The sequence below is a fragment of the Eriocheir sinensis genome, chromosome 13, assembly GCF_024679095.1.
Source record: "Eriocheir sinensis breed Jianghai 21 chromosome 13, ASM2467909v1, whole genome shotgun sequence".
Lineage (NCBI taxonomy): Eukaryota > Metazoa > Arthropoda > Malacostraca > Decapoda > Varunidae > Eriocheir > Eriocheir sinensis.
This window is the reverse complement of record NC_066521.1, coordinates 20,529,419-20,542,751: the sequence shown is the minus strand read 5'-3', so window position 1 is coordinate 20,542,751 and position 13,333 is coordinate 20,529,419. Positions and strand designations below refer to the sequence as shown.

Sequence of the window (13,333 nt, the reverse complement as noted above, 5' to 3'; positions counted from 1 at the left end):
ATATCTCAGTCTTTCCTTCAGAGCATTCCGTGTGTGTCAACTTCTCTCAACGGTGTCAAGAGTCTTCGCTTTAACGGGTCTATATATCGTCGTCGTCGTCGTCTTCCTCCTCCTCTACCCTCTCTACCTCAGATTTCTCTCCTCCTCCTCCTCCTCCTCCTCTTCTTCATTCTCCTTCTCTTTCTCAAGTTTCTCCAGTTTCTTTCTCTCTGTCTGACCTTTCTCTTCCTTTTGTTAATTTTGTAGTTCCCTTCACCTTCTTTTTCCTCTTCCTCCTCCTCCTCCTCCTCCTCTTCCTCCTCTTCCTCTTTCTGCTCTGTTTCTTTTCTTTTCTTTCCGCTTCCGTGTTTGTTCCTTTTCTTCTTTTATTATTGTTATTGGTCTTCTTCTTCTTCTTCTTCTTCTTCTTCTTCTTCTTCTTCTTCTTTTGAGGTCGAGGAGTTGAGTGTTCAGTGTCCGGTTTGGTGGGTAGGTAAGTACGTGTGTGTGTGTGTGTGTGTGTGTGTGTTTGTGTGTGTGACATGGGGTGGGTGGGGGAGGGTGTGACACAGCATGAGAAGAGAAATGTGTGAAGAAGAAGAGGAGGAGGAGGAGGAGGAGGGAAAAAGGAGAAGAATAAAAAGGAGGATGTGGATGATGAATTATTTGAGAGGAGGAGGAAGAGGAGGAGGAGGAGGAGGAGGAGGAGGAGGAGGAGGAGGAGGAGGGAAATAATAAAAAGAAGGAGGTTGAGGATGATGTGAATTATTTGTAGGAAGAGGAGGAGGAAGAGGAGGAGGAGGAGAAGGAGGAGGAGGAGGAAGAGGAAGACCTATTATTATTAGTATTAGTAGTAACAAAAACAGGAGAAAGAAGAAAAAAAGAAGAAGAGGAAGAGGAGGAGGAAGAGGAAGAAGAAGAAGAGAACTGCAATCTTTACTATAAGGCAACTGAGTTTCTAATGTAGGGAGGAGGAGGAGGAGGAGGAGGAGGAGGGGACAGAAGCGTAACGTGGCGACCCTTGCGTTGGTTAGTGTTGGTGTGACGGTGGTGGAGGAGGGAGTGTTGAGAGGGAGGGAGTGAAGGAGAGAGAGAGAGAGAGAGAGGGAGAGAGAGAGAGAGGTAGACAACTTCTCCTCAATCATGACTTCGCGTGTCATTTGGTTAAGGTAAACAAGACATTTTTTTTCTTCTAATTGTCCTTCTTTGACTGAGTGACTGATTGGGTGAGTGAGTGAGTGAGTGAGTGATTGACTAGCTGGGTGAACTGATATCTGACTGACTGACTGACTGACTGGTTGACTGATGGACTGGTTACCTAATGTGGGTATATGATGTCTGACTGTGTGACTGACTGAATGACTGATGGAGTGAGTGACTAGCTGAGTGAATTGATATCTGACTGACTGACTGATTGACTGGTTGACTGATGGAGTGGTTACCTAATGTGGGTATATGATGTTTGACTGTGTGACTGACTGACTGACTGACTGATGAACTGTTAAACTGAGTGAGTATACGACTGACTGACTGAACGGCTGACTGACTGGGCATTAGCAGGGTAAGTTATTTCAGAGTTATTTGCAGTCTTTCTCTTCCTTTCCTTTCCCTTCCTATTCCTTCCTTTATTGCCTTCCTTTCATGGGTCTTTCTGTACCTGCTTGTTTTATCTTCTCGCCGTCTTTCCTTCCATTCCTTTCCTTCTCTTCCTTTAATTCCTTCCTCTCTTTCCTTCCTTCTATGTGTCTTCCTGTACCTGCTTGCTCCATCTCCTTGTGTCTGCTAGTTGATTCTCCTTTATACCTGCTTAATACCTCTACCTGCGGTCTGTTTACTCTCCCTTACACCTGTCTACTCCCCTACCTGGCTTACGGCTTCAGGGGCGGGGGGCGGAACAGCTGGCGGTCATGGCGGGAACTGATAGATAACGGCCTGTCTGTCTGTCTGTTTGAGGGTGGTGACTAGTCAGCGATTTCTGATCATTTTGTTGTGGTTATGTCTGGAGAGAGAGAGAGAGAGAGAGAGAGAGAGAGATCGTTCAACGGCCGCTCTAGGATTAAGCAAGAAGGGATATTAGCACTGAAGGGTTGTGGTTCCTCTATGCAAAGGTTGACATCGCCTTGCTCTTCCCCTCCCTTCCCCCTCCTTTCCCCCCCCCCACTTCTTTTTCTATTCTAGTTTTCCCTCTTTTTACCTCGCCTCCCTTCCTCCCACCTTGTTTTTCCCCCTTTCCTCCTCTTTATTCCCCTCTCCTCCTTCTATACCTCCCCCTCCCTTCCTCTCATAATTTTCCCTCCTTACCTCCATTCTTTTCCCTCCCTCCCTTCCTCTTCTGTATTTCCCTCCACTTTCCTTCCTCTTTTACTGTTTTCTCCCTCCTCCTCCCCCTCCTTTCCCTCCCTCTTTCCTCCACCTTTTCCGCCTCACCTTTCTTTTCCCTTTCCTCTCCCTCCTCCCCCTCCCTCCCTCTTCTACCTTTTCCTTCCTCCTTTCCTCATCTTTTCCTCTCTCACCTCCTCCCTTTTCTTTCCCTCCTTTCCCCTATACCTTTCCCTCCCTCCCTCTTTTCCTCCTTCCTCTTCCTTTCCCTTCTCCTCCTCCCTTTTCTTTTTTTCTTATGTGTTTGTGTGTGTTCGGAGAAACTGGTGAATATACTTGATGTTAATTCTCTCTCTCTCTCTCTCTCTCTCTCTCTCTCTCTCTCTCTCTCTCTCTCTCTCTCTCTCTCACATAAGGTTAACAACACCAGTATTTAATTTTTCACGATCCATTGCAGTTTCTTTCCTCCTCCTCCTCCTCTTCCTCCTCCTCTTCCCCAACCCCTTCCACTCTCACCCCTCTTCCTCCTCCTCCTCCTTTACCACCTCCCCCAAAAACTCACCCCCCCCACCCTGACCCCATCCCCTTCCCCCCTCCTCCGTCACTAGGCTTATAAAGTAATATATCGCCTCGTATCAGCCCAGTCCCGCGGCCGTACGCTTGACGCATTGCCCGGCTGTTTTGCATTCCACACCGACACGCGAACCCGACCTGTAAATATGTGAGAAAAACGTGCATACCATGGCCAGAGAGAGAGAGAGAGAGCGAGAGAGAGAGAGAGAGAGAGGGTGGGGGGAGAGAGAGCTAAGCAGAAACGTGAATAGGAGGAAATGAAGGGTGATGATTGTTTGAGGTCATGCAAGAACCGGAACGTATAATGAATTTGATTTGTTTTAATTCCTCTTTTTTTTAATTGTTGTTTCTCATATTTGCATCGGTAAACACGGACGCTATATCTCTCTCTCTCTCTGTTCCTTGTTCTAGCTCCTGTTCTTCTTCTTCTTCTTCTTCTTTCCCTTCTCTCTCTACTTCCTTTTTCCTTCTCTTCACCCTCTTCTCTCCTCTTTACCTCCGTCTCTTCCTCCTCTCCTTCCCTCTTTCTCTTCTACCTTCCTTTAATTCCTCTCTCCTCCTCTTCTCGCCCTCTTCCTCCCTCTCTCTCCTCCTCTCTCCTCCCTTTCTTTTCCCACTTTCTTCCCCTCTTCTTCCTCTCTCTCAAGTCACATCCTTCTCCTCACTTCCCATTCTCTTCCTCTCCTTCTTCTCTACTTCTTCTCCTCCTACTCTTCCCCTTTTCCTTCTCTACTTCTTCTCCTTTTCTTCCCCTCTTCCTTCTCTTCTCCCTTGCTACACACCGCACCTCTCCTTCTTTCTTCCTTCTCTGTCCTCTCTCCTCCCTTCTCCTCCTGCTCTCTTCCTCTCTCTCTCTTCTTTCTCTTCTACCTCTCTCTTTCTCTCGCGTAAAGGTCACCCTCCTATATACTCTCTTCCTCTCTCTTCCTTCTCTTCAGCCTCTCTCTTCTCTCTCGCGTACAGGTCACCCTCCTACTCTCTTCCTCTCTCTCTTCCTTCTCTTCTACCTCTCTCTCTCTCTCTCTCCCTCGCGTACAGGTCACCCTCCTCCTCTCCTCGCCCCGCCTCGTTAAAATGGTAATGATATAGTGCAATTTCCACCTCCAAACTCATCTTGCGTGGGAGGATTAGCGCTGTATTAACGAAGCTGAGGGAATGCACGCCACCACCACCACCACCATGGCTATACGGTTACCACGACTACCACTACCACCACCACAACCACTACGCAAACCATCATTACCGCAATTACTTCGACCTTCCTCACCGCAACTACAACGACCACTACACCACCACTACCACCACCACCACCACGACCACTAACACCCCTACGACCACCACTACCACCATTACCACCACCACCACCACTGCTATTAACTAACTGAAACCACAAAAATCAGCCAAATTACTACTACTACTACTACTACTACTACTACTACTACTACTACTACAGAAGGTAAAAGAGAACGAAGGAAACGGTTAAATGGCATCAATCAACCGGCAACCATAACAGCAACAACAACAACAACAACCACAATAGAGCTAACGGGAACTGCTGCATTGTGGGAAAACTTTAGAAAAAAAAAGTGCGAAACGATGACAATAGAAACCAAATAAAATAAAAAAATAACGAAAGAAGTTGCACTCGTGATCGAAAAAAAAAATCTTATTGTTATTGACACTAAATTATTATTATTATTATTATTATTATTATTATTATTATTATTATTATTATTATTATTATTATTATTATCACCAATTCATTTTGCTTTTTTATATATATTTTTTATATTTAATTTTTGTTTATAGTTACAAGAGGAGGAGGAGGAGGTGCAGGAGTTGGAGGAGGAGGAGGAGGAGGAGGAGGAGGAAGAGGAGAGAGAAAGGGATGAGGTTTTGGTGGTTTCACACACACACACACACACACACACACACACACACACAGCTGTTCCTTTGCAAACGGGGTCGTCTTTTGTATGTGTGTGTGTGTGTGTGTGTGTGTGTGTGTGTGTGTGTGTGTGTGTGTGTGTGTGTGTGTGTGTGTGCAAATCACCCATCGAATCCAGGCCACTTTCCTTCCCCTCTAACCCTTCTCCTCCCCCTCCTCCTCCTCCTCCTCCTCCTCCTCCTCCTCCTCTTCCTCCTTGTAGTCACGCTTCTTCTACAGTGTCACAAAAACTTAAAAAACGTTGGAGGGTGACGTGACTAACGGGCCCGGGCGTGTGTGTGCGTGTGCGTGTGTGTGTGTGTGTGCGTGTGCGTGTGTGTGTTTGTGTGCGTGTGTGTGTGTGCAGATACGCATAGAGGAGGAGAGATCAAGGAATTGGAGGGTGAAGGGAAATGAAGAGGAAAGGCGGAGGAGGGAAAAGGAAGAGAAGAAAATGGGGAGGAAGATGGAAGAGGAGAGGAAGAGAGAGAAGAGGAAAGGAAAAGGAGGGGAGACAAAGCGAAGGTAAAGGAAGAGAGAAAAGGGAAGGGAGTGAAGGAAAGGTGAGAGAAAGGGAAGGGGAGAGAAGGGAAAAGGTGGAAGAAGAGAAGAAGGGAGGGAAGAGAAAAAGAAAGGGAGGGGAAATAAAGAAAGGTAAAGGAAGAGAGAAAAGGGAAGGGAGTGAATGGAAGGTGAGAGAAAGGGAAGGGGAGAGAAGGGAAAAGGTGGAAGAAGAGAAGAAGGGAGAGAAGAGAAAAAGAAAGGGAGGGGAAATAAAGAAAGGTAAAGGAAGAGAGAAAAGGGAAGGGGGTGAAGGGAGAAAGGAAGGAGAGAAGGGAAAGGTGGAAGAAGAGAAGAGGGGAGAGAAAGGTGGAAGAAGAGAAGAAGGGAGAGAAGAGAAAAAGAAAGGGAGGGGAAATAAAGAAAGGTAAAGGAAGAGAGAAAAGGGAAGGGAGTGAAGGGAAGGGGAGAGAAAGGGAAGGGGAGAGAAGGAAAAGGGAGAGGAAATTAAACCTTTTTTCCTCCCTTCCCTTTTTTACCCTCCTTCCTTTTCCTCTTCCTCTTCCTCTTCCCTCCTTTACTCCTCTTTCCCTCACTTTCCTCTTCATTTTTTATCCTTCTCTTCTTTCCCATTCCCTTCCTTCCTCTTCTCCTTCTCCTCCTTCTCTCTCCCTTCTGTATTCTCTCTCGTTTTCTTCCAGTATTTTCCTCTCCTCCTTCTTTCCTTTCCTCCACTTCCTTCTTTTCCATCCTTTTTCTCTCCTCCTTCCTCTCCTCCACCTCCTTCATTTCTCCCCCTTCTCGCTACTGTTTTTTTTTTCTCTCCATTCCTTCCAATATCTCCCTCTCTTCCTTCTTTCCTCCTCCTCCTCCTCCTCCTCTTTCTTTTCCTCCTCTGTTTCCCTCTCCCTCCTTTCTCATTCCCTTCATTCCTCCTCTTCTCCACCTTCTTTTTCCTTCCCTTTTTTTACTACTTTTTCTCTCGTTTCCTTTCATTATCTACCTACCTCCTCCTCCTCCTCCTCCTCCTCTTCTTCCTCCTCCTCCTCCTCCTTCCCTCCATTAAACCCTAGACGCCTTTCTTCTTTATTTTCCTGTTATAATTTACGTCTTCCTGTTGTTCATTACCTTCCTCTTCTTCCTCTTCCTCTTCCTCCTTTTCATTTTTCTCTTTCCTGCACTTTACGCCTCTTATCTCTCTCTCTCTCTCTCTCTCTCTCTCTCTCTCTCTCTCTCTCTCTCTCTCTCTCTCTCATTTCTTTTCCTTCTCTTTCAAGTCCCTATATGATTTTTTCCCACTCTTTCCTCCTCCTCCTCCTCCTTGTACTCTCATTTTCCACTTCTCTTCCTCCCTTATTTCCTTTCCTACCTCACTCGTCTTCCCTCTCTCCTCCTTCCACCTCCTCTCTCCTATAATATTTGATCTCCTCCTCCTCCTCCTCCTCCTCCTCCTCCTTCTTCCATCTTCCACTTGAGGGTGAGTGGAAGGGAAGATTTGAGAGTGTACTGTACCCCTTGCCAGTCAACATGTGGAGGAGGAGGAGGAGGAGGAGGGGAAGGAGGAGGAAGAGGAGGAGGAGCAGGAGGAAGGAAGTAATTATATGCCTTTAGTGATGTGTGTGTGTGTGTGTGTGTGTGTGTGTGTGTGTGTGTGTGTGTGTGTGTGTGTGTGTGTGTGCTTATTCTATGCTTCTGTTCTTGTAAATAACTAAAAAAAAAATCTGACTGACTAACTGACTGACGGGATGACTGAGACTGACTTCCTCTCTGGCAGATCTTGGAGGAGGTCTGTAGCCATGTGGTGGAGAAGGAAGGCGGTGGTGAAGAGTGCGGTGGTGTTGATGGTGGTGCAGGTAAGTGGTGATGGTGGTGATGGTGAGTGATGGAGGTGTATATGGAAGGTGTTGGTGGTGATAGTGGTGGTGGTGATGGTGGTGATGGTGAGTGGATGTATATGTGTGTAGTGATGGTGATGATGGTGAGTTATGGAGGTGTATATTAAAGGTGGAGGTGATGATAGTGGTGGTGGTGATGGAGGTGATGATGAGTGGGTGTATATGTGTGTAGTGATGGTGATGATGGTGAGTTATGGAGGTGTATATGGGAGGTGAAGGTGATGATAGTGGTGATGGTGGTGGTGGTGGTGGTGGTGTATGCGTGGATGTATGCATATAAGAAATGACCTAATCTTGTTTTCCTCAAATAGTTTTCCTTCTCTATACATCTATAAACACACTACCCAGTCATCCATACCAACAAAATAAGTACATGTTTAAAATCTGTTATCTATCAAAGCAAAAAGTAAAGCTTATTAACGAAAAAAAAAAAGCTTCCATTCCATTCAGGAGCAATAAGTAACGGGCTTTTTTTTTCATTATTGTTTTCTTTCTTTATTTTCACGCCCTTGAACGGTCTCCTTTACTGTAAGAAAAAAGAAGTTCCCTAAAAGCCCCAATGTTCATAGTCTACTGTTACTGATGAACCTAAATAGCTCAGACATCGAAAAAAAACTTCATTATATTCTTCTTTTTTCCCGCAGGTTTTCGTGGCCGCGTGCGTGCTCTCCTTGTTACAGCAGCAGCAGGAGGAAGAAAACCATCAGGAGGCGCAGCAGAAATGGCAGACCCAGCGGGAGACGCCAGAAAGGGTGGGGCAGTACGTAATCATGTTCAACGTCCCCACAACAGCGTCCATCGAAGCTCCAATAGACCGTTCAAAGACTCAACCCGACATCGAAGTACAAGAATCGCGTCCTCCTATGTCCCCGAAGACTCGAGTTCAAACCCAAAGCAATAAGGAGGAGTCTAGAGGCGAGAAACAGGTCCTAGGTGATGATGGGAAGGTTCTTGAGCATCGGAAAGTTGGGGCATGGAAAGAACTTGAAGGGCAGACGATAGTAAAGGAAAGGAAGGAAAAGAAGCAGGAGTCGAGAGCGGAAAACCAAAGGAAAGAGGTGTTTGAGCATCCAGAGCCTAAGAGGACGATAAGACATGGAGGTCAGACGCTGGGGAAGGCTGGGAAGGAGGAGGAGGAGGAGGAAGACCCAAACATCGGTCGTGGCTTCGTGGATGAGTATGTCACGTATCGCAGTGATGGCAACTCCTTTCTTCTGGTGGATGACGACCCCGGGAAGTCCACCACGACGAAGAGAACGACTCCACGTGACCATAACGGCTCAGGGACGAAGAACGAGAGTAAATCGAGCCAGAATTCTCACTCCAAGCGTACGAGACACAGAAACGCTGCCGTGGGAACTGATACCAGGGTTGAGGACGAGTTGGAAGAGACGAAGGACTACAAATTCAAGGCGTACGACTCTCACAAGCCCTTCAAGATGACGATGAAGGACGACCAGACGGAGCACTTCGCAGACATCGGCGAGGCTACTTGTTTCACCGCAGGGACGGATGTTGAGGCGACTTCGCGAGGGGTTGGCGGCGGGTGTCACTGTCTGGAGGGTTACTTCGGCGTGGACTGCGGGATCCCTGAGGCTGCCTGGTTTGACACGTACCGCAACAAGCACCCAAACACAAAACTGAGGCAAAGAAAGGTGCCGCGGAGGGTGATCAACGGCGTTACTGTCAACCACGAGTTCGCGATGTTCGAGGCGCGTCTGCACGAACTCTACGAAGTGGTGGACGTCTTCATCATCGCGGAGTCGAACTACACGGCGCACGGGGACCCCAAGGCGTTTCTTTTCCTGGAACGGCTGAGGTCCGGGTACATGCGAGAGTTTCAAGACAAGATACTGTACGTGAGTCTTGATACCTTCCCACGCATCTCGAAGACCAATGGATGGATCGCGGACTCCTACCTCAGACTCCACTTGAGCAACAAAGGTCTTCCACTCCTCAAAGACCTTCGGGATGATGACCTCTTTGTGCTCTCAGACGCGGACGAGCTGCCAACGCGCGAGGTCATCACATTCTTGAAGGTATACGATGGGTACCCAGAACCCATCGGCTTAACATATCAATGGAATGTCTTTGGGTTCTTCTGGAAGGTTCCCCCGAAGGACACTTGGAGTATCTGGTTCAAGGGCGCCAAGGAGATGGTCAGCGAGGTCAATTCCGTGGCCACCATTGGGATGCTGACGAAGGTGCTGTATAACAATGCCTTCTATATCCGGAAGACGGGGCTCTGGCGGTACTACAAGCTGCGCAAGAAGATGAAGAAGTACCGCGAGGAGGGCCACCTGGTGAAGGAGTGGGTGCTGGGCTCGGCTGGGCACTACGCTGGCTGGCACTGTTCCTGGTGCTTCAGGTGAGTGCCAGCGAAGTGACTCTCAGGTGCCACGTGTGTTGGAGTCTTCTTAACAGCGCCAAACTATTATCTCCTCAAGTTTTACGCTTCCTTTGTCGTGGCTTGTGTATACACGGGTTGAAAGGAGGAGGAAGAGAGGAAGGAGAGAGAAAGAGAGTAGAGAAGGAAGAGCAAAAGAAAAAGGGAGACGATTTCTTTGTCGTTGAGTTTGTGTAGATGGATTAAAAGCAGAAAGAAGAGAGGGAGGAAGAAGAGAAGAGAGAGAGAGAGGGGAAAGAAGAGGAGGAGGAAGAGGGGGAGGAGAGAGGTACTACATTAGTTCAAAGGCTTGTAAACATCATTATACATTATCTATAATTTCTAGCTTTAGGAAGAGGAGGAGGAGAAAGAGAAAGAGGAGGAGAAGTAAAAGGATGAGGAAGAATTAGAAGCGGGGGAGGAAGAGGAAGAACAAAAACAGACGCAGTATGAAGACTCTTGTAAAACCTTCTTCCTTCCTTCTTCAACAGTCCCGTCAACATAGTGGTCAAGATGAACTCGGCGCAGGCGGATGACAAGCCTCGGTGGGGGAACATGCCGGAGAAGAAGAACCTGACCTACATCGCCTCCAGGATACGGGAAGGCGTGTAAGTATATCAGAATGAGTACACGTTGGGTAGATTCAAGTTTCCTTTCCTTCCGCCTCTTAAGGGAACTGGCTGGCTGGTCTTCTCTTGCCTTCCTTTTCCATCCCTTCCCTTCCCTTCCCTTCCCTTCTCTTCTCTTCCCTTCCCTTCCCTTCCCTTCCCTTCTCTTCTCTTCTCTTCTCTTCTCTTCTCTTCTCTTCTCTTCCCTTCCCTTCCCTTCCCTTCTCTTCTCTTCTCTTCTCTTCCCTTCCCTTCCCTTCCCTTCCCTTCCCTGCTTTCTCCTTCTCTTCCCTTCGCCTGTAAGTGCTGGCTGGGTGCTCTCGTCTTCTCTTCTCTTCCCTTCCCTTCCCTTCTCTACCCTGCCCATCCCTTCCCTTTCCTTCATTCCCCTTCGCCTCTCTAGAAGTGACTGGCTGCTCCCCTCCCTCCCTTCCCTTCCCTTCCATTCGCCTCTTAAGTGCTGGCTGCCTGCTCCTCTTCACTTCCCTTCCTTTCCCTTCTCCACCCGTCCTTTCCCTTCCCTTCCCTTCGCCTCCTAAGTGCTGGCTGACTGCTCCTCTCCGGTCCTTCCCTTCCCTTCCCTTCTCTACCCGTCCTTTCCTTTCCCTTCCATTCCCTTCTCTACCCATCCTTTCCATTCCCTTTCCTTCCCTTCCCTTCGCCTCCTAAGTGCTGGCTGACGGTTCCCCTCTGGTCCTTCCTTTCCCTTTCCTTCGCCTCAACAGTTTATAATAATTTCCCGGGAATCCCCTGAATAGTTTGGCTTCTATTTTCTCGTTCCGGCGACTTAGCGCGCTCGACAGCAAAGTCTGAGGACGTCCCTGAAGTTTTAGGAAATGAATTAGTGTTATCCTCTTCCACACAGTCTTCCGGGAAATGGCTGCTTGCTATGTACTGAAGGTTGGTTTTGCTCGTCTATATTTTAATCTTTGTTTGGTTTTAGTAGTTTCTTATGACAGGGAAAAAGTAAATCTTGGTCAGGTGCTTCAAGCGATTTTTTTTCTTTCTCTTTTCTAGTTTATTAATAAGAACTTTTTTTGTCTTTATTACGTTTCTGTGAGTAGGGATTCTTATGTCTTCCTTTTTTGTAGTTTACTGATAAGAACTCATTTTCTATAACGCTGTCTGGAGAGTTAATAGCTACTGTTTTAAGGTTCCAGTATTTTCTCATAACGAAGAATCTGTACCTTTCTAGTAAGCCTCAAGGAAAACTTTTTAGTCCACATTTCTCAAAGTTTAACGTGAAAAAACTCCTTTCTGTACAGCTTCCTAGACTCACGATACGCCAGTCAAAACTCTTCTTCTTCTACTTCTTTTTTTTTTCTTCTTCTTGTTCTTCTTCTTGTTCTTCTTGTTCTTGTTCTTGTTCATCTTCTTCTTCTTGTTATTTTTCTTCGTCTCCTGTGGCTCAAATAATCGCCTCCATACTACTCTTACAACCCGGTTCATCCCTTCATAACTTTCCCACAACTTCGCAGGCTCCCGCCACGCCGCTCTTTTCTCGTCTCCTGTTGCGCCAAACAAGTGTGTAGTAAATCAATAGCGTGCCTCATCCCTCCGTAACTTCCCCACAACTTTGCAGCCCTACTTATCCTTCTCTTATGTTACCCCGTTTTCTCCTCCCTCACAGTTCCGTAGATACTCACCAACTCCTTTCTCTCCTTCCCTCTCCTCTAATCAAGCCTCCTTCTCTCTTTCCTCTCACCCACACACACAAACCAAGCTCCTTTTCTTATCCTTCCTTGACCTTATCTCGTTTTCTCCTCTCTCACAGTTCCGTAAATACTCACCAACTCCTTTCTCTCCTTCCTTCTCCTTCTCTCTCCTCTTATTAAGCCTCCTTCTCTCTTTCCTCTCACCTACACACACACACCAGCTCCCTTTGTTATCCTACCTTGATCTTACCCCGTTTTCTCCTCCCTCACACTTCCCTACATAGTCACTCACTAATCCCGTTCTCTCCTTCCCTCCTCTTCTCTCACCAAGCCCATTCTCTCTTTCCTCTCACCTACACACACAAACCAAGCTCCCTTTCTTATCCTATCCTTACCTTTCCTCGTTTTCTTCCCCTCTCACTTAACCTAGACTCACAAGTTCCGTTCTCTCCTCCCCTTTCCTTCCCTCTCCTTCTCTTATCAAGCCCCATTCTCTTTCATCTCATCTACACACTCACGAAACCCTGTACTCTCCTTCCTCACTCTCACCTGTTCACTCACCAACCCCTTTTTTTTCTCCTTACTTACTCACACACTTACGAAGCCCCTTACTCTCTTTCCTCACACTCATCAACCCATTCCCTCTCTCTCCTTACACTCAACAAGCCCCATTTTCTCTCTTTCCTCAGCTGGTTCGACGAAGAGGTACACTACATCCCGGCCAGGAACACCAAGGCGAGGTTCTACGCTCCACGCTACTTCATGCAGCATCCCGAACGATACCGGTCCCTCCTCTATCATCCCGCTCACCCCCTCAACCATGGACAGCCGTGGGCGCCGCCTTAGTGACGCTGGGGCCAAGAACCGAGAGTACGTGCGAGATTCCAATATTATGAAGACAGTGAGCTAAGGCCAACGAGTCTGTGCAGTAGAGGGACATGCTTTTGATCTCTCTGCCTTTTTTGTTATCTGCCTTGTAGCGAAAATGAGGAGTTTGTACCGAAGAAAGCGCAACAAACCACTCATCATCGTAAGGAAAGTGTGCTAAGGCCGAGTCTGTGCAGTAGAGGACATGCTTTAGCGCCCTTCTGCCTCTTTTGTGGTCTGCTTCGTAGTGAAAATGGGAAGACTACCGCAGACAACGCTAAATCACAAGGACGAGCAGTAAGCAGCAAATCAACGTAAAGACTGTGAACTGAGGCCGACGAGAGGGACAGTTTTGGTTCCCTTGGTGGAGTTCCGTATTGGTTGTGACCAAAAAAATGCAGAAAACTTTTACGTAAACGACTAAAAACTAACTTCGCGATAATCAAGTTCTGTTTTCCTATCTACCACAAATCCTTAGACACGAAAGTAAAAATGAAACTCAGATAAACCGAAAGACTACGCAAAAAACAACAAAAAAAAAACAAGAGATAAAGTAGACCCCCAAAAAAAGTAAACCAGAGCGCCCCCCCCCCAAAAAAAAAAGTGCCATGACTCAAAAACAA

General features: G+C 47.2%; 1 protein-coding gene across 2 annotated transcripts; it reads left to right on the top strand.

The window, feature by feature from the left end:
• Nucleotides 1-1,080: 1,080 nt before the first annotated feature.
• On the top strand, nucleotides 1,081-13,318 carry LOC126998157 (uncharacterized). Of its 2 annotated transcripts, XM_050859593.1 has the most exons (5): nucleotides 1,081-1,148; nucleotides 7,074-7,152; nucleotides 7,839-9,562; nucleotides 10,072-10,188; nucleotides 12,533-13,318. In XM_050859593.1, the coding sequence occupies exons 1-5, from the start codon at nucleotides 1,123-1,125 to the stop codon at nucleotides 12,687-12,689; spliced, it is 2,103 nt and encodes a 700-aa protein (XP_050715550.1). In that variant the 5' UTR covers nucleotides 1,081-1,122; the 3' UTR covers nucleotides 12,690-13,318. The 2 variants fall into 2 exon arrangements, with proteins under 2 accessions (XP_050715550.1, XP_050715549.1); XM_050859592.1 differs by lacking the exon at nucleotides 1,081-1,148 and having other exon boundaries at nucleotides 6,939-7,152.
• The last annotated feature ends 15 nt before the right edge of the window (nucleotides 13,319-13,333 follow it).